The sequence below is a fragment of the Carettochelys insculpta genome, chromosome 10, assembly GCF_033958435.1.
Source record: "Carettochelys insculpta isolate YL-2023 chromosome 10, ASM3395843v1, whole genome shotgun sequence".
NCBI classification, from domain to species: domain Eukaryota; kingdom Metazoa; phylum Chordata; order Testudines; family Carettochelyidae; genus Carettochelys; species Carettochelys insculpta.
The window spans coordinates 5,509,208-5,536,022 of record NC_134146.1 but is presented as its reverse complement, the minus strand read 5'-3'; the positions used below and the strand labels follow the sequence as shown (position 1 = coordinate 5,536,022).

Genomic DNA, 26,815 nt, shown 5'->3' with positions numbered 1-26,815 from the left:
CTATAAGGTGCCACAGGACTCCTTGTTGTTCTTGAAGATACTAACACGGCTGCCTCTCTGATACTTGTCACTCCGATTGGAAACGCACTGACTGCTACACTTACCCACATGCCTCCATCTTCCATTCAGGACACACCATGTGATCCATCATTTATAGTCAAGCCCTAGATACAACCACATCTCCTCCAGTCCTACTGACAGAGACCAAAAATTTCAAGATGCCTATCAAGCATTTGTAAAAATTTAATTATTCACCAGGATAGGTAAGAAACCAGATTGACCCAGCCGTACAAATACCCAGAAACCAGCTGGAGGGGAGGGACAGCTCAGTGGTTTGAGCATTAGTCTGCTAAACCCAGGGTTGTGAGCTCAGTCCTTGAGGAGGCCATTTAGGGGTCTGGGGCAAATAGATTTAAAAAAAAATCTGAGAGGGATGGTGGTGGGTCCTGTTGTGAGGGCAGGGGACTGGAATTGATGACCTCTGAAGGTCTGTTCCAGCTCTGAGAGAGAGAGAGAGATCTGTAACTACTTCAAGATAGGCTCAAGAATGTCAGTAGTAGAACACTACTTGTCATTACCTGTAACCCTCAGCTCAAACCCCTGCAGGGCCTTATTTACAACCTATACTGAAACATGATGCCACACTCTGACAGGCCTGCTCTCTCCTAGGGACAACCATCTAACCTCAGGAAGATTCTCACGAGCAATTACAGATCATACCACAGAAATACTAATCCTGGAACTCTTCCTTGCAACAAACCCCATTGCCAACTTTGTCCACATATTTATTCTAGAGACACCATAAATGGACCTAACCACATCACTTACAGGATCAGGGGTTCATGCTCCTGTAACTCCACCAATGTTTTATATGCCATCATGTGCTAGCAATGCCCCTCTGCTATGCATATTGGCCAGATTGGACAATCACTTCACCAAATGAATGGACACGAAGCAGACATTAGGAATTTGAATACACATAAACCTGTCAGTAAGCATTTTAGCAGAGTGAGCCATACTGAGACCTGAGAATATGCATTTTACAACAAAGAGACTTTATCACCAGATTACAAAGAGAAATGTGAGCCATAGCTCATGCTCAAATTCGGTACTTTGTGCCTTAGCCTCAGGAGAGATAACAATTAGCTTCCCCATCTTTGATATTTGTAGTGATCTCAGGCAGTGACTCAACTTAATTCACCCTTTCAGTATATAATTTTCTCTCCTCCCCTACCTTCACCCTCCCTTCTGTCCTGTGTACCTAATGTCAGTTTTCATTTCAATTTTGTTTTGTTTGTATCTCTCTCTTATAAAACCATCATGCCAATTCACTTTAAGTAGCATTTCCGGTACAGCACTGTCTTCAATTCTGAAGTGTGTCTACCCCACCTTTAAAGTTGTACACGACTGCTTTTTTGTTTTATAAAAAAAAAATAGTTAACACTAAATCTTCATTGAATGAGGGGTTTTATAGTGGGATTCAGGAAAGATCAGTATTCTATTCCATGTTTCTTCTCTAATCTGGCAGTTGGCTTATTATTAGTACTTATAAATACGTAACTGGCGCAAAGATTGGTTGGTTGATAAGCAGTTATGAGGGCTGAACAGACATACTGAGGGCATGTCTACACAGCAAAGGAAGACTCATCACTGCCCTGTGCCAGCCATATTGTTGTTGTGGGGCTCAGGCTACAGGGCTGTTTCATTGCTTTGTGGATTTCCAAGCTTGGGGTGGAATACAAGCTCTAAGACCCTACCACAATGCTAGAAAGCGTGGGGGGAAAAAAACAACAAAAATTATAAAAGACAACAAAGACAAGAACATGCAAAGCATCTTATTTGTATTTCTCTTCTTTTTAGGCTAAGGAAAGAATAAAGAAAACTGTAGGTCATTCTTATTATTGATGGTGCAAAAACAACCAAGCAACCAAACCCTGCATAAATAAATTACAGTGATTTGGATGTGTATATGTACACTTTTGGCTTTTTCCCCAAAGTTAGTAAATATTTTAGAAAAATTTATCATAATAGCCACCCACAAGAGTTGGAGGTCACATTCTGAGGCCACCACAAATTCTAATGTAAGAACTTAGATGAACTTATGTTCTCTTTTAGCCTTATGCTCTATGGATTGTCAACAATTTTGTCAATGTCAAAAGATAATTTATACCCCAGATAATCAATTAAGGATTGACAAAGCAAGAGGTCCACCCCATTCCTATACCTGATTATATGGGGGAAGTACACATTGGCTGCCCCTCTTCCCACTGCCAAGGAATTCTCAGCTGGCAATTTACGGCATCCCCCCAGTAGTGCAGAAGGGACAGTTCAAAAAGGAGACCCTGTTAAGAGTTTTATATTCGTGCAGAAGGTATTGTGACTAGATCATGTTTTGGGTTTTAAGTTTAACCTTTTTTTCCCCCATGATTGATTCAAAGGTTAAATGGATTTTGCACCCACATCCCAAAAACAATTTTTCTTTGGCTGGGTCTATGCAGGTGGCATCTCAGCCCAAAAAAATTTTTCTGGGAAATGAATGTCCAAGTGTACAGCATTGCCTCACTCTGAACTAGTGGATTACCTGTAATTAATTTTGTGAATTCTGAAGATATTTTTGTAAATAGAAGCAGAAAGGTTTAGATTTTTTTCAAAAAACCATTTTAAAATATTGGAAAGTAATTAAGGATAAAAAAGTTGCCATTCAAATTTAAAATAAATGTTTAACTGTTTCCTAATATACTACATTTGTAAGAAACAGCCACTTTAAAGGTGTTTTATATCAGTGGTGAATTGTTTAAATATTTTGGAGGTCTAATCCAAAGCCCACTGACGTTAATGCTCCATTGATTTATATGGGGTTTAGACGCAGCCCAGGTAGCCCTGTATTTATATAGACTGTCTGTCATTGAAGCAGCTTATGGGAGGTGGTGGAACTGAAATTAAACATTTGTTTTGGTTCAGGTGTTACTTTCTGACTTTTTCAGTGGAAGTGAAGAAGCTCTGTCCAATGAAGACTGTGAAAATGTTTATCACTTGGTGTATTCAGCACACCGGCCGGTTGCAGTAGCAGCTGGAGAGTTCCTTCACAAAAAGTAAGCTATCTCTGATCGTGGTATGAAAAGCAGATTCATGATTGTGTTCAGAGAGCAGAAATGCCTAGTGAGGTCTAGAAGAGCCAGGGTGATATATAGGAAGTATAGCCTGATTCAGAAAAGCACTTAACCCACAGGCTTAACTTTTTAAGCACAGACTTTGAAAAGGAGTATTAGCAAGCCTAAAGTTAAACACCTCCTTAAGTGCTTTAATAAATCAGGATTTATATACTGCTTCTTTTGTCGTGCAGTTTAAATAGTAATTTCTGTTTTTTTAGGACATAGCATTACAAACATATGATTGTATGCACTTATTTAGATTAAAGATTTGTTAATTTATGTGCAAATCCCTTGAATTTATGCCAGGTTTTTTGTTGTAGTTTTTGGTGCTACAAATTGTGAACACGACTGTGTGATTGTGCAATATAAAAGTATTATTGTAAAGGCATTTAATTTACTTGACTCTGAAATAGGATGCAAATTTTCTCCAAAGTTAGCTATTTTAACATGATTTTTTAATTTTAAAGACTACTTCTGTGTTCATTTACTTCCATTTTGAAAATGGAATTAATTAGTGGTAACTAGAAACCTTTGCCAGTTGTCCAGAAGTTTTTCCTTCACACTGCTTTATAGCATGAGAGAGCTGCTAACTCAAATACAAAGGGCTGGTTGTTCCCTTAGACTCTAGACAGGCTGAGAATGTGGAACAGTAATTTTAGAACTCTGAAGTCATCAATATTAATTTACTTTACCCCATTTTTAAAGTTGTTAAATTTAGGTTTTACAGCCTTTTTTCCCAAACATTTTCTGTAAGAATTAATTTTAATAGAATGTTGTTAATGCAACCAGCAATTTACTTCACCAGTGATATTTTGTGTTCCTTTTGGTATTTGCATTTTGAAGATATGAAGGTTTCCCCAACAATAACACCCTATATTTCTTTGATCAGGCCCCAAACCCATGATTCTATACTTGTGGTATCTGTCTTTTACTCTGAATGTAGATGGATTTTGCAGATTCAATAATAGGACCTCACTACATTAGAGATAATGGCAAAGTTAATTATGTTATAGATTTATTACTGAAGATATTATAATACAATGTGGCAAAACTATGAAAAAATTTGAAAGATAAATTAGTTTTGTCTAACACACACAAATTTCTCCCAGTGTGGAAAACCTCTTTTTAAAGTGAAGTGTTATCCTATCCTATTTTATGTAAAGGCATCCTTGAAGGAAAAACTACAGCCATGTCGCTTGGTTCTGCAGTTTACAGTGCATGCAAATTAGAAAAAAAAAAGAGGTACCATAAATAAAATGCATCTTTCACCACCATCATGCCTGTTTTGAAATGCATCCCCAGACAAGCCTCTTCTCCACAATGCTTTTTCTCTGGTGTGCCCTCCATCATTTGTTTAACATCTCCATCTGCCTGCTTTTGAGTCCAGACTTCACATTTCAAATGGGACTTCCATTATGTTGGCTTAATTTAAATATGACATCTTGTCTCTCTTGTCTGGAAAAAACCTGTTGCAATTTGTACTGGTTGTATAGATTGCAATGTATTTTTAATATGTACGCATGACTGTCTATACACCAACCATACATATGTCTCACAATATTATTTAGATTGATATAAGCTTTGATGTGATACTTCACTCAGCATTCTTGATAGATAAGTTCTATGACAGCAATGTTTTCATTGTAGTGAATGTGGCAGGCCTGATAGAAGTTACTAACTCAGTATAGGGAACCCTTTCTTAACCAGCCTTAGTGGCTGTTTCTGTCACAGCTACACCTAAAATTTGTGTGGTGATGTATTGGAGACTGTATTTGAAATCCCTGTTGAGCCAGGTAGGATCAGAAAAGTGCATGCAATCAGTTCACTCTCCCTAGACGTCTTCTAGCACAGAATAACATAGAAATTGGTATACTAGACCAAAAGAGGGGTTTATTTAATCCAATAGCTTCTAATAGTAGTCAGTATCTGGTATTTTTAGAGGAAGTGTAAGAAATTTCATAATGTATGGTTATACATAACTTCTTTCTAACCCCAGGGTATTAGCTTGTGCCCTGATGCTATCAGTTTTGTACCTTTTATATATGTTTATGCTAATGGATGTCAGTGTGAATTGATATCATGTTTATATTAGCACAAGTAAAAACTTCATATAGACACTTCCCAGCAACTCTTCTTGTAGATCCTTCTTTCTGTAGTTCCTCACAGTCTCTTCTAGTCTTAACTAATCTTAGTAATTCTGTGTCACCCTCAGAAGAGAGAAGCTTCTTCAGTCTTCCAGTGAAAGCCATGAGGAAGGGCTAGTTGATTGCTCTGAGGATCCCAGACAAAGGAATTTTATGATGACAAATGCCCAAGAGTAACATGGTTCTTTTATCCCATCACCCAAATGCAGATCTTCCTAATGCTGTTTTTTATTGCAAGAATAGTTAATGTTTATAGAGACCTTCCATTTAAAGCTAACATGCTGCATTATGTGATAGTGAAGGGTAAAGACCCTTTTATCTCCTTTTCCTGGCAACCTTCCTTCTGAATTTATATCTAAATGCATGAGCAAAGGAAGGAGATGGGGGGAGGACAAAATTAGATAATATGCAAAAAGCTAACTAAAAATTAACTTAAAAATATGCAAAGGTGGGCTCTAACTCGTTTTTATTCTCATTTTTTATTAACTAAAGAGCAGTGATGAGACAAAAGCCAGCCTCCCTTCATACTTAACATTTTGTTTAAATACTTGATTTCGTTTTATGATTACAAAGCCATTGTTAAAGGAAGCTAAGTTAATCCTCATATTGGTAGTGTCTCAGTAACTTTTTTTTTTTTCAGCAAAATAGTCTTTAAAATGATAGCTATAATAAAAACATTTTACACCTGGTACCTTTCATATTTTTTTCACTGTGTGAAGTGCTTCTAGCTCTTGGAGCTGAACAAATGGAATTTTTCTTTTTTTCTTTTAAAGGGAAATGCTTTTATTTAAATATTGATTTTTTTATAAATGAACATATTAGCCCTAATGTTGAGCAAAGAAAGCTAGTTAATATAAGTATTATAGCTCTTGTTAATTACTTCTAGACTGTTTAGCAGGCATGATCCCCAGGCAGAAGAAGCATTAGCGAAGAGGAGAGGACGGAACAGTCCAAATGGGAATCTCATTAGGATGTTGGTTCTGTTCTTTCTCGAAAGTGAGGTAAATTATTTCTGATACCAGTTGTATATATTTAACAAAGCCTAAAACTTATTGAACGTGATTGATCAGCATTTGTGAGCAGGTTTAATGATAATGACTCCATATACATTGAATCCTTTTCTCCTTGTCAGTAAATGTATATGAATATGTTCCTTAGGATTTGTTTTCTTTTCCCTACCTTCAGTGTAATCAATTCCACTCTCCCCACACTCTGTCTGCTGTGATTCACCAGAACATGTTTGTGAGTGGTGCTTATTTCAGAATGAACTGTAAAAGAATGTCTGTGGAATGTGCCTTAACAAACCAAGTGATCATCTTTTCTGGGTAACTTTATTTTAACCAGTCCCAAAAGAGACCAAAATCTGATTAGAGTCATGGCTTGTTCCAGGCACTCTTTGATAGCATATATTTAATTGTGGTCACACTAATTGAATGCTTGTCACTTTCTGGACATTAAGAAGTTTGATACCTATTCCAGGGAGCTACCAACCTAAAGAGAGACATACTAGTAGGCAAAATATAGTGACAGGAGAACAAATACAAGACATATAAAGTCAGTTCAATTCACTGTAAGCTGTTCAGCAGGAATTGGTCTCAAAGGGGACTTAAATATGAATCTGGCAGCAGCCTTCTAGTGGGTTTAGGAAGATTGCACCTTGTATAGGAAGCTTCATGGTCATCATGAACACCCTCTTCCACCAGAAAAACAAATTTAATATCCCATGGCAACAGCCTCGATCGAAGCACTGGCACCTCATAGACTATGACAGTGTTTTCCAGAATAATTTGGCCACGCAACATGTTTGGGCTTGGAATATATTGACGGGACACATGTATGCTGATGGAGAGGGGGCTGCATACCAAAAAATTGCTGCATGTAATACTCAAAAGTTGATTTAAGAGTTAGTTTTTTAGATGTCTTTTATTTTACAAAGAACAAAAAATAACAAGAGAAAATCATCTGAATTATGAATGTCCCTCTGATATGACAGTGTTTAGCAACCTGCATCTCTTTAAGGACTCACTTGTGGCTCCAGGTGATGCTGCCACTTACTCCTTTTGCAGCTCCCTGCCCTGTCATGGCTGAAATAAAGGAACTAAATTTAATTGGTTTCATGGCTGGCAGGGTAATGGGAGATATCTGGTCAGTAAACCAATTAAATTTATTTCCATTATTTGAGCATGGCAGGGCAGGGAGCTGCCTGTGCTTCAGGTGGGGAGACTGCTGAGCCTGCAGGAGAGCTGGGGGGATGGGCTGCCGAGTCTGCCCCAGCTGGAGCCACACAGCCCTGCTGAGAAGGACGCAGGGGCAGGGTGGGGGAGCAGTAGCAAGGAAGAGCAGCAGCAGCGTTCGTAGCTGGAGGAGCTTGTCAGCTGAAGTCCACGGAATGGGGGAACAGATTTGGGGGCTGAGGGCTAAGGTGAGTAAATCCTAGAGATGGGGGTCAGGTTTGGGGCTGAGTGGGGTTAAGCTTGAGGATTGGTGGGGGGTGGGTTTGGGCCTGCGAGGTGTTAAGCCTGGATATGGGGGGTGATTTTGGACTGAGAAAGGTCAAGCCTGGGGATGGGGGTGCAGTTTGGGGCTGAGAAAGGTTAAACCTGGGGATTGAGGGGGACACTGTGGCTGAGAGGGATTAAACCTGGCGATGGGGGCTGTGGTTTGGGGCTGAGAGGGGTTAAGCCTGGGGATGGGGGAGGGGAGTTCAGGGCTGAGAGAGGTTAAATCTGGGGATGGGGGGTGGTTTGGTGCTGAAAAAGGTTAAACCTGGGGATCATGAGGGGCATGGTTTGGGGCTGAGCAGGGTTAAGTTGGGGGGGCAGGTTTGCAGGATGGGGGCCAAATTTGGGGGCTGAGGTGAGTAAAGCCTAAATGTGGAAGTAACTTAGCTTTCTAACTGTTACAAATCATTGTGCGTATGCTGTTAAAATAGGCATGACAAAAAGTATGGTTCCATGTTATTTCTTAAGGGCTGTCTCGTATTTGTATGCGTTACAACTCTTGAAGTATTGATTTTATAACTGAATTTGAAAAAATGGCTCTTTGTGCTGTTTTGGTTGCAGACCCTGTGATAGGAGGTTGGTTAGCAACCCTGTAAGTATAAAAATTACATATAAACCAGAAACAAAATATCAGTATAACAGCCGAAAGAAGGGTGGTTAGTGTCTGGGGGTTTTTTTATACCAAAATAGAAAGGACAATATTGTTCCAAAAAGGACTGCCCTTCCTCAAAGCTTAAAAAATTTTTTTTGAAAAAGAAAAGCAAAACAAATTAAGTGTGGAAAAATATTTTTAATTCTGTGTTTTTCTAAATTTGCTATGGCAGAAAACTATTGGAAAATAAAACTAACATTTGACAGTTTTTTAACGGGAAATTTTTTTTTGCATCTTTTGATCACAAATCCAGTCAGTATTAGGAATGATGCTTGAGATTTGGATCCTCACGTCAGGTGCAACATCACATGATTTCTGTGAACACAAGACCATCCTAATGGACTCTTAGTTGTTTTGGTATGAGTCGCATAACAACAACTACACTATTTTGAACATGTTATACATATTAATATACCTACAATCTAAGTACTATTGAAATACCTGAGTATTTTTGATACACAATTTCATTTTTAATATTTTAGCAGGAGAAATATTGCTGGCATCAATTTTTTTCATGGAACACTTATTCCCATCACATGGAACACCAGTGTTCTACAGAACAGTTTGGGAAATGCTAGACTTTGTCATTGTCCACGCTTGGGATTAGTGTGCTGTCCTTCCCCCCCGTGCAACTATTAGTGCTGATAACTGCTGGACTGATAACTGCCTTATTCAGTCCAAGATGGCATTTAGAATTGTAACCAAACAGAGAACTCAGAGGAAACTGATCCAACGAAAGATCAGTGTAAAATGCTTGAAGACCCCATCAGAAGAAGTGACTTCCAGATAGCTCTCCAAAGAAGCAACTGACAGTACACCCTGAAGATGTGGAAGAACACTGGTGTCAATTGAAAAATGCCAGCATTGGAGCTTGTGGAGAAGCCATTGGCTACCAGCCCAGGAGGCATCAGTACTGGTTTGAGATCGATGTGGAAACTGAATGCTAGATTTGGGGCAAAAAGAAGAGCATTTAGGGCCTGGCAAATTGACATCAAATGCTCAACAAAGAGAGAAGTGTATGCCAAGGCCAAGGCAAAAATACAACATATAAACAAGGGTTCTGGAAAAACAGTAGTGGATTGAGAACGTTCAGGAACTCCAGCATCTCACAGGCATCAACGATACAAGAAGTTTCTTCAATGCCACCAAAGCTGTTTATGAACCAAGAAACAATGGAATCAATCCCCTGAGATCAAAGGATGGCACGCAACTCTTGAAAGACAAAGAAACAATTGCTTCTTGCTGTAGGGAGCACTCTAATGAGCTCTTGAACTGCCCCTCCATCATGGTCAATGCAACTGGACTAGATGTCCTCTCCAAAGTTTTCAGCAAAGGTGGGTCAGAGCTCCGCAAACAACTCCGCTTCCTGAGTCTCAAATGCCACAAGAGTTCAAAAACACACTGTCAGTCTCTTCAAGAAGAGAGACAAGTCAGACTGTGGAAGCTATGTGGCATCTTCCTCTTGGCAATGGCAGGAAAAATCTGAGCTTGGATCCTGGCAAACTGACCCCTGCCACCGTCAGAAGAAATTCTCCTAGAATCCCGGTATGGCTTCCGACCATTCCAAGGAATAGAGGACATGATCTTCCCAATGGGCAAGTGCAAGAAAAACGTCATGAACAAAACCAAGCCTTATATATGAATTTCATTGACCTAACCAAAAGCGTTTGACTCAGTCAATAGTAGCACCCTGTGAACCATCCTCTCAAAGCTCAGCTATCCCAAAAAATCCCAAATCCCAAAAAATTCATTAGTGTCTTGAAGGTGCTTACTGACAATGTGACTGCCACAATATTGAGCAATAATGGATCCCAAAGTGATCCCTTTGTGCTCAAAATGGGAGTTAAACAAGGCTGCATCATTACCCTAATACTGTACTGCATCTTCATTGCCATGATCCTTCACCTCATTAATGGGGAGCTTCCAGATGGCGTGAAGATGGTCTATAGAATGAATGGCAAGCTCTTCTATCTCGGGAGATTTGAAGACTAAAATCAATACCTTTGTGATCTCGATCATGAAGCTCCACTGTGCAGATGACAACATGATTGCTGCTCCTTCTCCTGGAGCCCTTCAGATCACCTTAAGCACCTTCACCAAAGCATACGAGAATCTCGGCATCACACCGAACATCAAAAAGACAAAGGTGCTCCACCAATCTTCACAAATGGGACAATCCTATGTAACTTCTGTTTCCCATGCCTTCAGAGTCATCTTTCCATGAAAATCATCTTTGGTGCTGTTAGCTGGTGGCCGAGTAATGTGCGGTGAGGTATTCCCCTGGGTCCTAAACAACCCAGGTTTTTACTGTTAGAGCAGGGAGCTCCTAGCACTCTCACCTACGGCCAGGCTGTGGTAACCAAACGGTTAAAGTTCTTTTTGTTGTGCCGGCTGTGTTGCAGTGACAAAAGGGTTAACAGCAGTCAGGCTTAGATCTTAACTGGTTACAAGTTCATTAAGCTACAGTTATAAGCGTGTGGTTACAAAAGGCTATTGTCTACTTCTTATATGCTAGCAAAGTACAGGTGTTAACAAGTTACGTTACAATCCAATACAAAGATATCTGTTACCATCTAACACAGTGATACCTTGATACACTGACGTCTAGTTACAGAGCTCTAATTCTTTAGCTGTGCACAAAAAAACGGAGACCTAGCATGGATATATCTTACCCTCTCTGCGTCTCTCGATACCAGCGTAGCCAAGCCAGATCGGTCACTCAGTTCCACGGAAAGACGAATACGAGGTTGGGCGTCCCCAGTTGTGGACCTCGGGAGGCAATCACCTGACCCGACCAGCAGGTAGTTGGTGGAATGCACTCAAAGTTAAAGTTCTGCTGGGCCCACATTTTATACCCCTTTTTGGTTACGTATTCTCATTCTTATCTATGGTGCCAGATCGTACTGGTCTGTCTTTTGTGACGCCAGTTTGTTACAAGGGCAATTCTTACTTAATTTGCACTTGTAAGACAGGAGAAAAGCAATTTAGGAGTACAGGACATTCTTTTTGTGTGGGCGGAGACTTCCTCTTCTGGGATGATATGTGTGTGTGCATCAAATCCATCAATGCCAGCTGAGGTGATTTCCTGAGGTTCCCCCCCTCTCTTGTTGACAGTTTGGCCTGTTAGCCTTCTATCTGTACTTTCTGTTTCTCAGGGTCACGATGAGCTAGCACATCTGGGCCTCAATCAGAGGCATCGAAGACTGTGCTGTCAGCAGCTGTTTCCGTGCCCTGTGTGCTTCTCAGTGGGGGTGGGGCAGCGAGCAAGCTGGCTTGTAAGGGGGAGACTTTGTCTGGCTACAGACGCCAACATCCAGCATCATCTGAGCTCTGCGAGCTCTGCTTTTGCCCACCTGAAACAAAGGGTGTTTGGAAACTGACAAAGCTTCTTGTATGCTGTGCAGTGGTTATTCTAGTTATTCTAGTGCTACTGTATGAAAGTGAAACCTGGACAACATAGAAGCATCATGTGAAGGAACTTGAACAATATCATCAACACTGCTTCCAGCGAATCCTAAATATCTCTTGGGAGCATAGGTGCATAAACACTAGCATCCTGGAAGAGTTGAACATGACCAGCAGCGAAGCCTTTATCATTCATCCACAACTTCATTGGACTGGTCACGCAGTTTGGACGTTTGTTCAGTGCCTCTCAGAACAGATTCTGTTTTATGAGCTGAAGGAAGGACGGAGGAGCACTGGGGACTAGAGGAAGTGATAAAAGGACATGCTGAAAGCACAAATGAAAAAGTGCAGCAGTGAAGTCGACAATTGGGAGAACCTCCCCCAATTTGAGAGGTCCTGTTGCGGTGCAGGTGAAAGGAGGAGAAGAAGAGTGTCAAATTGCTCCACGCCCCTCCAACAGCTACCAACACGTGCTCTTTCTGTAATGAGACTTGGGGCTCCAGAATCAGGCTGATCAGCCATCAATAGACTCAAAAATAAGAGGGTGACATGAAGATGCCCTACTTGTTATTGAGTGACTGCCAGGAATTTCCTCACCTACCTTGTCACTTTAGATAAGATGGAGGCGCATATTTTTTTTAATTGTTGTAAAACCCATTTTTGTTACATTATGCTTTGAACCTACTGTTGAAATTTAAACCATATTTAGATGTGAAAAGGCTGTCTGATTGCTCTGGTTTATCCACTGGCGACAAACTTCACTAGGAAAGAACCAGAGGTTCCCAAACCTAGCTGTATCTATCCATATAATACTGTAGTCCAGGACCCAGTTTAGGAGTGAGAGAATGAAGGATTCCACTCCAGAGAGGTGAGGGTGTGAGGACAGAATACCTATGGAGGTACACTCAGTGAGAGAGAAGAAGGGATCAGAGGTGCAGCTAGCCTTTTAACTATGACAAGCATCAGAGTTTTCATATCCCATTTCAGCTCCTCTGATAGGAGCCATCAGCATAGCAGCTTGTGAAAGCTGACAGTGAATCAGCCACCTCTAACACCTACAGCTTCTTTATTTGGGGGGAGCACCATTACTTGCTAATTCCTTCTGATGGTATTTTCAAGAACAGTCAACATTGGCTTAATTCTGAATCCGTAGATGGTGAGGAGAATTTTATCATTATTTTCAGTGAGGTCAGAGTTAGGCCAATGCTGAGCAGTTTTGAAAGTGTCATCCATTATGTATCCAGATCTCAGAGTTATACGCAACAGGTATTTGGTTCTTATTTCATATGTGTGTTCAAAAGTGGACAGATATACACATAATGTGAAGAATCTTTATGGTAATGTCTTGTCCATAAATAGTGCTTTACCTCCTAACATTTTTAAACATTTTTAGATAAATGTACCAGAGCCAGTTGCTGTTATTGAGCTGTGTTATTAAATAGTAGTTCATTAGTTTACACTTCCATCAGTATAGTTACAAAGTGTTAGGATGAATGAATGCTATTTAATTTTACATTGTTACAGTTTATATAATGATGCTTAAACGGTATACTATACTGTATTAAGATGACATGACATTTCCTATGCCTATTATGTAGTTGTTAGTAAATAAATAAATGCTTTGGTACAATATATCCATTTCCTCCTCTACCTGTCCACTGTTACAACTCCTTAATTCTACAGAAGACTGTGACTCCCATTCTGATGGGAGTTAGACTAGATGACTCTTGCTGTCCTTTCTAACCCTGTGATTCTTCTTATGTCATGGTATAAGCTGTGATCTGGAAGACACCTGGAAGCGAAGTGTTACGTGAGAAAAGAGTCCCTCATTTCTTTCCTCCACTCCACTTATCCCTTCCATAAATGAAAGTTTTCACCATGGTTATGAAGTTACATGTCTTTTTGTTGGAAAGTGGACTTCTCAACATTAATTTCAAACTCATTGATATAGGAGCACTGTCCTCACTCAAACCATTGTAATAATTGATGAAGCCCTGTTTGAAGCAAAAAGTTTGATTGATGTTTGTGTTATTTCTAGTTACATGAACATGCAGCTTACTTGGTGGATAGTTTGTGGGAGAGCTCTCAAGAGCTACTGAAGGATTGGGAGTGCATGACAGAATTACTACTGGAAGAACCAGTTCAAGGAGAAGAAGGTAATTGTGTCACTTTGCTAAATGCATTAAACTGAAGTAATAAAATACCCATAGTTATTCTCATTAAAGACGCTGTTACTCTTTGTGACGTGAATGTCTGATTCCAGTCCTACATTTAGAAGGTATAGGCAAAATATAAACATTGTATTTTCATTAATCTTATTTTTGGGAGGGTTATTGCAGATTTTCTAGTAGAAGTCCGTGCTTTAAACGGATTCTGTATTAATGCTTCCCCAAGACAGATCTTGTTTCATATTTAATTGAAACAATAACATTATTTCTACTTTTTCATCTTACTGTTTTTTTGCCTCCTCCATTTTGAAATTGCCTGCATTTAGAGGCCAGCACCTTGTTTTCATATCAGAACAGTGATGTGGCTAGCATATTATTGGGCACTTTAAAATGGGTGATGATAATATGGTTTTGAATAGGGTTATAAGCAACAGCTATATTGCTATTGTGAAAACTAAATCTAGAACTATTCAGACGGTAAGAAAGAGGGAGAAACAAACTTGCTGCTGAATTCATTTGCTCAGCATAGTGCAATGAATGAAAGAAGAATGCATGCCTGTTTTGTTCATATTATTTAATCAGGAGGGAATTATGGTGGATGTTATAGTTGAGGAAACCATCATCCAGCGTAGTCAGTCAAGCTCTCAAATGGAACCCATAAGGAAAATGCATAAGAGGAGGACCTCAGACAATGTGGAGAGGATCTACTGAGATTAAAGGACAACAACTGGGGTTTTCCTGGGGTCAGCTAGAAGTTAAACCCAAGAATTTCTGATAATGATGAAATAATTATTATGAATCTCTTCTGTAATGGTACTGCACAAATTGTATCCTAACCTAAGATTAGCTGCAGGATAGAGGTATCAGAAGTACTTAAATGCCATTTTCAACACTGACTTTGGGTCCAGATGTTCAAAGGCATCTGATTAGATTTTCATAAGCACGTAGGCACCTAACTCCTAATTAACTCAATGGTGTACAGGGCCTAGATGCTTTCCAAAAATCTCATTCAGAATCTCTCTGCATCTTTACTTTGTCACTTAGGTACTCTTGACAGTTTTACCATTGCTTACTTTACTGCATTTTATGGATGCATTCCATAAAATTGCCATATATACAATTACTTTAATACAATTAGTCAAATCCCCTTCTTTTTCTTTCTCCTCAGCAATGTCTGACCGACAAGAGAGTGCTCTGATTGAGCTGATGGTGTGTACCATTCGACAAGCTGCTGAAGCACATCCACCAGTGGGCAGGGGGACTGGCAAGAGAGTGAGTTTTACTGAATAGATAATTCAAACCTTTGGATCACTACAAAATGTTTATGTGGATAGCTGTAGGAATATTATGATACTTGGTTGGGTTTAATGTGTGGATGGCTAAGTGATGTCAAGATATGATTGGTTGGATTAGATGATGTGAAAGTCCCTTCTAAGCTTACACTCAGTGATTCTATGATGATATACTGATGTACTGTAGAACCATTGTGACAGTTGACAGAAATGTGTCTTTTGTAACCACCTAATTATGTACTGACTTGATTTTATTTAAAAAAAAAAGTAATGGAAATGATTAATTTGAACATGCTTGGGAATTCAAAAGAACATTAAAAAAATTAAAGCAAGTTAGGTAGTTGTAAAATTACATCTTGAGAAGCTTTCTTCATATTTTTAGACCAGGCATCTCATTTTTTTAACGCTTTTGTTGAAAATGACAAATGATTGATTCTTTCTTTCAAATTGTCATGGAAAAATAATTCTTATTCTCTGATTTAAAATAAAACAGACAAAATTAACAACTGCTTTACTTTGGTAAGTATTGTCACATCAGTTTTCAGCAGTACGGCAAATATGACAAAACATTCATAAAAGCTCATTATGACAATATTCCTGAGCTTTAAAAAAATATTCTTTTATTTTCATTGTAGTATGTAATTGAAAAGACTAACTCCAACTCTGAACAACACTCAGTATAAATAACAAGTAAATCAGAAGTACCAAAGGCTCCTCATCTATCTATGGTACTGAGAAAACCCATAGCAAATTCTTGGTGCCAGCTGCAGCAGTACTGAAGTCATTGTCCACGAGTTTCCATTTAGCCCCATCAATGATACTGTCATTATCTCAAGATTTTAGGTGCATGAATAGTTTGATAATATCTCCTGAGCCAGTGTTCCACTGTTAACAATGCCTAGTATTAGTCAGTGTCAAGGCTCTCTTGGTCACTGACCCTTCTATCATCCAGAACATTGCTGTTATCTACTCTGCAAGCTGAACAACTCTGAGTATGAGGACTCATCAGATCAGTGCAGATTTCCCCTAAGTATTCTAGGACACATTATTTTCCCTCCTGTATTGATGTAATGCAGGAGGATAGACCTACATGACACTCACATGGCAGGAACACAGATGGCTGCCACTACCGCGCCATTGGGTCTCTACAGTGGCCTTTCTGGCGGCCTTCCACTGCCATCAGGTTACATCAAGGTTCTTGCACTCCTGGATAGACCAGAGAAGGACTCTGTAAGAAGCGGCTCATGTGCCACTCTTGGCGCTTGTGCGGGGGGGTTACTGATCCCTGGCCTAGAATACTCATATTTTAATGTTGCTCTTCACCCTTCACTACATGAGGTTTCTGTGTTTTCTTATCAACAGTGAGCTCTACAAATGCTGGGTGCTGCCTTTTGACCTATCTGCAGTATCAAGAGTATTTTCCAAACATTTTGGCTGTAGTTTTCTTTGCCTTTATTCTTTGGGTATCATCATTTTCGCATGCCTGCACAATTGGTTGATCGAGACAGAACATATCAAGAAATGTTGCTATCAATAAGAGGTACTTGTTCTTCTTCGTGTGGTCCCCGTGGGTGCTCTACAGTAGGTGTCGGGCTCTCCCGGTGCCGCAGATGAGAATTCTTCTAGCAGTTTCCATTGGATCGCGCATGTGCCGATGCGCGCCGCTCCCCTGCATGCCCTTGGTCATGCGCGCGATCCGATCCCCGCCAGTTCCTTCTCAACCACCAACGGCTGCAGACGGAATCCGCTCCAGCTAAAGCCTGAGACAGATAAGATAGTTGTTTTATTTGTTAGTTTGTTGTTTGTCACTATTATCCAAAAAAATAAAAGAAAGAGAAGAGCATATTAAATAGTAGAGAGAAGAGGAATGGAGGAGAAAGGGGCGGACAAAGAAGGCTGTTTAAGCCTTCCGCTGCCCTGAAGGCTGTGAATGTTATTTTGAGTTGTAGAACGCACTGATTAGCAGCTAAGTACCCTATTAACAGTAAAGACTCACCGCGATGGCTTCCTCAGGGTTTAAGAAGTGTGAGTCATGCCGTGAAGCTATGCCGGCCTCCGATGGGCATAGTGAATGCATTTGTTGCCTGGGGGAGTCTCATGTTACCCAGAAGTGTTTGCACTGCACTAAGCTTACAGCCAGGTCCAGGAAGGACAGAGAAATGAGGCTCAAAATGATCTTGTTTGATAAGGCTCTCAAGCCTGAGCCGCCGGAGAAGCCTCACACAGAAGGGCCCTCTGGGTTGCATAAAAGGAAGGCAGCCTCTTTGACCCCCTCTGTGCAGAAGAGTAGGAAACTCTCCCCGGCTCGATCCTTGCCGGCGGTCCCAGCGAACAGGATGAGTGGAACGCAGAGCCCCCAGCCGCGAGCTGATGAAAGCGGTAGCGCACGTGGCCGAGGCCGGGCGTCCGACTATACAGCAGGCGGCATGGAAGGTGCTGCAAGTGCCAGCGCGGCAAGCTCTGGAATCGGTGCCGCCGCCGCACGTGGCACCAGCTCCCGTGGCGCCAACGGCGCAGGGGCACCCAGCACAGGGCCTACTGGCGCTGGAGGAAGCTACCCGCGCGGCACCGCTGTTGACGGTGCCGAGCACGGCGCCGACAACGGGGCCGAGATTCCCGGCATGGGAGGGGGCGGCGCCCACCCTGCAGGGGAGGGGGAAGGCTAGAGCTAAAACCTGGCACCTCAATCCATCACCAGCCAGGGCTGCAATGCCCTTATCACCCAGCCCCCCTCCTGAGATACAGACGCCGCACCGCCGGGTGGCAACTCCACCTGCTTATTTCAGGCCTCCCTCTCCGTTCCTCCAACCACTTTCGCTGTGGCTCAGGCCACCTTCACCATTTTTGGGCATGGATCTCCTTGAGTACTATCACAAACCAGCTTCACCACTATTAGTGTCGTCACGAAGATCCCGCTCTCCCAGACATCATGGGTACACTCCCCGATCGTGGTCCAGGTCTCCATCACCGGGCCCTTGCCCATGTTGCTATGGCCGTCCTCATCACGCTGAACACAGGCACCGCAGGTCCAGATCCAGGGGCAGGTCCTCTCTCACTACTCGTCAATACTCCCGTGTACACTCTCGCTCTGGGACAGGAACGCAGTTGTCCCAGGGGGAATTAGGTCCAGAGTCCCGAGACTTCCCTTCACAGCCCACCAGGGAGCAAGTAGACCAGTGAACTCGGGAGCCAGAGGACTTGGGGGAGGCTTACCCCAGCGGTTCCTCCTCATCCTTCCCAGATGAAGCCATTGCCCCTGGGGATGTCTCCCCTCCGGATGACCTTAAACAATTCCAGGAGCTGTTCAAAAGAGTAGCATTCACGCAGGACATTCAAATAGCAGAGGTGCAGGAGAAGCACCATAAACTCCTGAAAAATTTGAGACCCCTGGCTTCATCTAAAATCGCTATCCCGCTGGACAAAGCCATTATGGAGTCAGCCACTAACGTATGGCAGACTCCGGCCTGTATTCCACCTACGAACAAAAGAGCAGATAAGAAGTACTTCGTCCCAGCCAAGGGCATGGAGTTCCTGTTTAGCCACCCACAACCCAATTCTTTGGTGCTTGAATCATCCCAGCAGAGGTCGAAGATGTCCCAGTACAAATCAGGGGGGTTGGTTAAAGATGCTAAGAAATTAGAGCTGTTCGACGGGAAGGTCTACTCCTCCTCTACCCTATTATTGAGAATGGCAAACTATGCGGCACATCTATCAAACCATAACTTTGACAATTACTCTAGACTCACCCCTCTCATGGATTCAATTCTGGAGGACAAGAAGCCAGTGTTCAAGGCGATTGTCCAAGAGGGCTACGCGGCATCGTGAACGGGAGTTCAGATTGCCCTGGACGTGGCAGACACAGCGGCTCGTTCAACAGCCGCAGCAGTGGTAATGCGTAGGGAATCCTGGCTCCAGACGTCTGGTATCCCCAGAGATCTACAGGCGAACATCATGGATCTTCCTTTTGACAAACACAAGCTGTTTGCAGACTCAACTGACTCAGTCCTCCACTCCAGCAAAGACTCGAGGGCCACACTTAAGACCTTGGGTATCTACACTCCTCCATACAAGAAAAAGAAATTCTATCCTCAGCAAAGGCGCAACGCTTACCAACCACAGCGCGCACAATATCAGCGAGGTTATGACCAAGGGCGCCATCAACATCAGCAGCAGTACAGGGCCCCCAGGCGATGTTCTCAACAAAGACGTACACCCTCGGGGCAAACCCAGAGGCAGCAAGTTTGACGGGTATGTCGAGGACTGCACTATCAACACCATCGCTCAATGCCATTCTCATCTCATGTTCCATCATCGCCTCAAACCGTTCCACTCCCAACGGCGAAAGATCACAACAGACAAATGGGTGCTAGAAATTATAGCCACGGGTGACACGATCCCTTTCCAGTCACTTCCACCGACGAAGCCTCCCACCCGGCCTCCCCTCAGGGACGCTGCCCATGAGGCGAGGCTGAAGCAGGAGGTAGATCACCTCATGTTCATAGGGATGGTGGAAAGAGTGCCGGAACAATTCCAAGGGAAAGTTTTTACTCACGTTACTTCCTAACAGAGAAGAAAACAGGAGGCTGGAGGCTGATTTTGGATCTACGGGGCCTCAACCGTTACTTGCACAAGCAGCACTTCCGGATGATTACAGTTGCCTCCATACTTACGGCACTGGATGATGGAGACTGGTTTGCAGCCCTCGACTTACAAGATGCTTACTTTCATATAACAATCCACCAGGCACACAGACGCTTCCTCTGCTTCACGGTCGGCGGGGAACATTTCCAATACAGGGTTCCTCCGTTCGGCCTATCCTCAGCACCCAGAGTCTTTACCAAGACCCTGGCAGTGGTATCAGCCTACCTGCACAGACAGGGGGTGTTTATTTTTCCATATCTGGATGACTGCCTACTGAAAGGGGCCTCAAAGGCAGAGGTCCTACGCATGATACGCGTCACTGCGAACACGTTTACTTCGCTAGGCCTAGTTATCAACCTCACAAAGTCAAAGACCGAACCCACGCAAGATATAGAGTTCATAGGGGCGCGCATAAACTCTATTGCATCAAGAATATACCTGCCCGACGCCCGCTTCCGCACCATCAGCTCCCTGGTGCAAGTCATGATGTACAGCCCCACGGTGCCGGTCCTAACGTGTCTGCAACTGTTGGGGCACATGGCGGCAGCTATGTTTGTGGTACAGAATGCCAGGTTACACATGTGAAGCCTGCAGCATTGGCTAGCGAGTGTTTACAAACCGGAATCCCATACCGTCCACAGGGTAGTGTCGCCCACGACGGAGGTGCGGAGATCGCTAGCGTGGTGCGAAAATCCCAAGAACCTGCTAGTGGGGGTGCCCTTCCCCCAACCACAACTTTCTATTTTTCTTACTACCGACGCCTCCCACATAGGATGGGGAGCGCACATTGGCAGCAAGGTGACTCAAGGGCTATGGTCCCCTGCGGAACAGACACTGCACATAAACATACTGGAGCTCAGAGCAGTGTTCAATGCGTGCAGACATTTTCAGAAATACCTGCACGGCAAAGTAGTCGGGATCAATACCAACAATACGTCCACTATGTTTTACATCAATCGACAAGGAAGGACACGATCCCGTGCCCTATGTGCAGAAGCAGTCCGATTGTGGAATTGGTGCATTGCCAACAACATAACGTTGAAAACCTCGTACTTGCCGGGCGCTCACAAGTGAAGTCAGATCAACTGAGCAGGCACTTCGCACTCACGCACGAATGGCAGATCCGCTCCGACCTGCTACGGTGCATATTTCGTGCCTGGGGGTTTCCCCAAGTCCATTTGTTTGCCACCCAGTACAACAAGAAGTGTCCCCAGTACTGCTCCAGAGCAGGAATAGGGCAAGGGTCCCTGGGGGACGCATTCATGATCTCATGGAAGGGCCCTCTACTCTATGCATTTCCCCCCACAACACTTATCCACAAGGTTCTGCAGAAAGCCAGAAGGGGGAGAGCTCGCATGATATTCATAGTTCCAACTTGGGACCGGCAACAATGGTTTCCCTTGTTTCTGCGCATGTTGGATCGTCCACCACTCTCCCTACCGGTGGCGCCGGACTTACTCATGCAGGCTCAGGGGTCCATAGTGCACCTGCACCCTCAGGGACTACGCCTACAATCATGGTTAATCCATGGCTCAGCACCTTAGAGAGCACATGTACGGAGGGAGTACGACAAGTCTTAGAGTGTAGCCGAAGGACCTCCACCAGGAGGACTTACGAACAGAAATGGACACGCTTTACAGCCTGGTGCTCCGCCAAACAGTTAGCTCCCCTTGACGTTCCTATAACTGTAATACTAGAATACCTATTGGACCTCAAACGAGACAGGCTTTCTCTCTCCTTGCTAAAGGTCCACCTCGCTGCTATATCAGCTTTTCGGCACAAAGAGGAAGGGCCCACCATATTCTCCCACCCTATCATCACAAGATTCTTGAAGGGGCTGGTAAATCTGTACCCCCCTCGAAAACCGCTACCGCCGTCGTGGAGTTTGGACTTGGTGCTCCGTGCGCTATCGGGACCACCCTTCGAACCATTAGCCACGGTACCCCTCCGACTACTTACCATGAAAACAACCTTCCTTCTTGCGATTTCATCAGCCCTCAGGGTGAGCGAGCTCGCAGCAGTGATGCCAACGCCGCCCTGCACAGTATTCTCAAAGGAGGCGGTAATCTTACGGTTACACCCAGCCTTTGTTCCAAAAGTTTCCTCGGAGTTCCATCTTAACAAACCAATAGTCTTACCCTCGTTTTACCCGAAGCCTCACAGCTCTAGCAAGGAGGCGCGCCTGCATCTCCTAGATGTGAGAAGGGCGTTGGCCTTTTACATAGACAGAACTAAGCCCTTCTGGAAAACGGACAGGCTTCTGGTGTCTCTCGCTCCCAGGTCAAAAGGGGAAGGCCTCTCTTCCCAGAGAATTTCAAAGCACATTGTGTCCTGTATAAAACTGTGCTACGAGCTTCGAAAGACCACTGTGCTGGCCCCGCCTAGGGCTCATTCTACCAGGGCAGTGGCGGCATCAATAGCCTTCTTCAAGGGAATTGCATTGAAAGACATCTGTAGAGCGGCGACCTGGTCATCCTACGACGCCTTCGCCAAGCATTACGCCCTGCATCAGGTGTTCGATGAGGGTACCCGTCTGTCGACAGCAGTCCTCTCGGGGGCAAGCTGCACATGAATCGATTACCCACCTCCTTACTTGGGTTACTGCTGGGTAGTCACCTACTGTGAAGCACCCACGGGGACCACTCGAAGAAGAAAGAGAAGTTACTCACCTTTAGTAATGATGGTTCTTCAAGATGTGTCCCCATGGGTGCTCCACCACCCGCCCATCCTCCCCGCTTCGAATCTCTGTCCGGTGTTTTTCAGGAGCATCCGAGGCAGTTGGTCAAAGAACTGGCAGGGATCGGATTGTGCACATGACCGAGGGCGCACAGGGGAGCGGCGCGCATCGGTGCATGCGTGATCCAATGGAAACTGCTAGAAGAATTCCGATCTGCGGCGCCGGGTGAGCCAGACACCTACTGTGGAGCACCTACGGGGACACATCTCGAAGAACCATCGTTACTACAGGTGTGTAACTTGTCTTTCCATGCTTCAAAGCTTGGCCTTCAAATAAGCCTTGAAAAGTCCTTTTTGACTCATCTACATCATTTAGGTTTCATAGGAGTTACCCAAGGTGCAGTGACAGGCAGCATATAACTACCCATCCAATTGATTTCTTGTATTCACAAATCTCATTTAAAAGATTCTGGGCAGTCCTCAAGTAGTAGCAAAAGATTGTTTAACTGCTGGGATATATGCCAGCATTGTAGAGCAGCATACCAGATTACTCCTCCACAGTCAAAAGAGATGGCTCACGAGATTTAGGAAAAATGGATACTACAAGAGCACCTCCTCTGCATTGAACTTTTGGAATTGAGAACCATAAAAAGTGGTAGCACTCTAACCAATACAAGACCATCTCTTCATTTCATGGATGAAAGGACTCTTCTACATTTATCAATCAACAGTGTGTGACTGTTAAGGGCTCTCAGCAAGATGGAAACAAGATATAGCCAGAATTGTATTGATTACACCATTGTGACTCAGTATCCCTATTCAATAAGACTCATCTCTTGCCCTTCATAAAGGCTTACAATCAGTCCTTGCTCTCTGGCACAAGATGGTGGTTGAACACTTCAGTGTAATCTGCCGATTCTCAGATGCCAAGAATAGTTCCTGGAAGACTTTTGGTAACAAAGATATCCTGTTTGTCAGATGTATAGCATATTTTATTAAATAGTGGGCAGAGTAAGGGGCTTCCAGAAGGAGGGTTTCCTTCCAGAAGATTCCCACGTGCTGCACTTGTACTTTGGCATCTGGAAGAGCTTCTTCTGGACTCCAAATCATGTGCCCATATGTTAATGAGGAGTGGGAGATTTACCTCCACACCTTATTAGCATTTTCTGGACTGCTGATTACCATGCGGCTTCCAGAAGAAGTATCATGTGTAGGCATAGCCAAGGAGATCAATGTATTTATTGTAACAAGACAAAGTTAAGGGATGACTTGATGACCTACTGTAATAGCTATATGAGGAAAAAATATTTAATATGGGCTCCCCAATTTTTCAGAAAAGGTGAAACACAATCATATGACTAGAAGATGAAACTAGACAAATTCCGATTGGAAATATGTAAATTTTTAGAATGAGACTCATTAACCATTGTAACAACTTAGCAGGGAGTCGTGGTTGACTCCATAATTAACAATTTTTAAATCAAGTTGGGATTTTTTTTTCTAAAAGATAATCTATAGGAATTATTTTGATGGAAGCTCTGTGGCCTATATTATACATGAGGTCAGACTGGATAATCACAGTGGTTCCTCTGAGTGCCAAATATTGGTCCCATTGTAGGCAATAGCAGAATTTCTATTGACTTTGGTATTCATGAGATATGGCCCCCAGAATGGGGAATGTATATAGACAAAATTACAATATAGGAAGTGAGGTTTTTGCCTTCAGGTAACTGGAGTTCTGATTGCTTTTACCCTCACATGTTCTTCATCCTTTTTCTTTTTCTCTTCCTTTCTTTTAAAAAATGCCTACATGGGTTTTCATTTTGAATTAGCTTCCACATTTGGGATGTTGACTGTTTGGTTTAGTATTACATTAATAACACTAGCACGTTTAATTATTTTATAGCAAATTTTTCCTTATTTTTACAGGTGTTAACTGCAAAAGAAAGGAAAACTCAGATAGATGACAGAAACAAATTGACTGAACATTTCATTATTGCGCTTCCTATGTTACTTTCAAAGGTATATTTTCCCACAAAATATATTATTTTTGGTAATGTATATATAATTTTTTTCATTTTTGTAGTATGTACATTAATTGTGTTTTCTTCTTTTTTTGTTTCAATAATCTCTAGTATTCTGCTGATGCAGAGAAGGTAGCAAACCTTCTGCAAATTCCTCAGTATTTTGACCTGGAAATTTATAGTACAGGCAGAATGGAGAAGGTATAGTACACTATGGAGGTGCTCTGGTGGTTTTCAAATTATTGATTTCTCATGGTCATATGAAATTGATGCATTTTGAATAATATATAGTAATAGTTTTCTTCTTTGATCTATTTGTTAACATACTCTTCCTGAGTTTTGTTTTGTCATAGTCTATGGTATGTGAAAGTGACTTTTCTGTCTGATTTACAGCATCTGGATGCCTTGTTAAAACAGATTAAGTTTGTTGTGGAGAAGCATGTAGAATCAGATGTTCTAGAAGCCTGCAGTAAAACTTATAGCATCCTGTGCAGTGAAGAATATACCATTCAGAATAGAGTTGACATAGCCCACAGCCAGCTGATTGATGAATTTGTGGACCGATTCAACCATTCAGTAGAGGATCTGTTGCAAGAGGTTTGTTCTTTTATAATTAGCCTTGTGTTATCATCTAGATTTGCATCTTTGATTGTTGGTCCATTTTGTAATACCCTGCATTACTGTCAAGCGCCTGATAAGTCATCATGGGCTTCTTTCATTCACAATAATGCACTGTTCACTTGTAAATCATGATTAAAGCTATGAGTTTGGTGATGGCAATCAGAGATTCCATGACTTTACTGGATCAGTATAAACTTCTGTGGCTTCGGGAGGTAGAGGTGGGACTGTGTCCCTGCACTGCAACTGGGCTGGAATTGAGGACCTCACAGCCCTTGCCTGGCATCTCCCATCAGGGCCTGCAGCCAGGCACTCCAGCCCCATGGGATCATGGGCTTGCAGGTGAAGGTTGCACTTCAGCCAGATGCTTCCCGAGTAATAAAAAAAAATGATAGATCTTAAATGGAGTTCAATATCATCTATACAGTAGTTTATTTTAAGAAGTCTTTGAGAAGCATGCAAATTGAGCACATATATCAATATGCATTCCATTTTGGATTTAGCTGTGATACCAAGTAAGCTTCCCAGACCTGAGTAGTATCTATATATAAGGCTGAAAATTGTTTCTCTCATCAACAGAAGTTGGTCCAATAAAAGATATTACTTCACTCATCTTGTCTTTCAGACTTAAAATAGTTTATTTTGTAGCCTTGATACTTGCCTAGTTTCCCAAGTCTGTTGTTCTCTGATTTTAGCAAGGATTCTTGCTCCTGAAAATACAACAAGACATCAGCATAAGAAGCTATTTGGTGTTCTGGTTCAGCAGATGTTTTGATCCTCAAAAAGTCCGTTTCTCACATTTACTGCTTATGGCTCCATTTCCAAAGGAAACAGCCCTTTTAAAACTGGCTTTCATAACCAAACCTTACAAAAATTCATCCGAGATGCTTCCCACTCAGATGGTCAAATACAAAGTATGGAAAAAGTTAACATCTGTTTTGGAGCCATTCGAATACCACCTACTAAATCTCTCCCTATTTCCCCCGCCCGCCCATTGAGTTACTCCAGATGTCCAGCCTACTCAGTGTTCATTTGATCCAGCAGAGGATTTCAGAATATTTTCATTAGCTGTGACTAGTGAGGTTGTACGTGCATCTTCTCCCCCAAGGGCTAACCCAGTCTGTGCACTCATAGCCTAGATGATAGCTGGATGTCTGCATTAGACATTGAGTGATCTTCAGAGTAAGAAATTGTCAACTAAGACTATAGACATTGCCAAATGGAAACATTTTTCTTTGTTGGTAAAGACTACAGGTTATGCTCTATGTCATCATTCTATTCCAATAATATTAGGTTACCTCTTATCTTTAGAGCAGTAGGAGCTTTAAGTTTCATAAGTTAAAGTCTATTTGGCAGCATTATCTGCATTTCATCTTCCATTAGAGGAGGGAAAAAAATCTCTCATCTGTTTTGAATAGTCTTGTGCAAGAGTGTCTGCATGGTTTTTTTTCTCCTATGAGAGAAATTTCTCCAACATGAGACTTCAATTTAGTGCTTTCTTCATGTATGAGCCCTCCCCTTCTTTGTATCTTAATAAGATTG

General features: G+C 42.5%; 1 protein-coding gene across 1 annotated transcript in view; it reads left to right on the top strand.

Moving 5' to 3' along the window:
• Positions 1–26,815, top strand: part of STAG1 (STAG1 cohesin complex component) — a 331,084-nt gene that overhangs the window by 227,125 nt on the left and 77,144 nt on the right. The window contains exons 14-20 of the mRNA XM_075003885.1: positions 2,985–3,092; positions 6,183–6,297; positions 13,893–14,010; positions 15,191–15,294; positions 24,561–24,653; positions 24,767–24,856; positions 25,049–25,252. Coding sequence (XP_074859986.1) covers positions 2,985–3,092; positions 6,183–6,297; positions 13,893–14,010; positions 15,191–15,294; positions 24,561–24,653; positions 24,767–24,856; positions 25,049–25,252 — 832 coding nt within the window. The remainder of the gene's footprint in view (positions 1–2,984; positions 3,093–6,182; positions 6,298–13,892; positions 14,011–15,190; positions 15,295–24,560; positions 24,654–24,766; positions 24,857–25,048; positions 25,253–26,815) is intronic.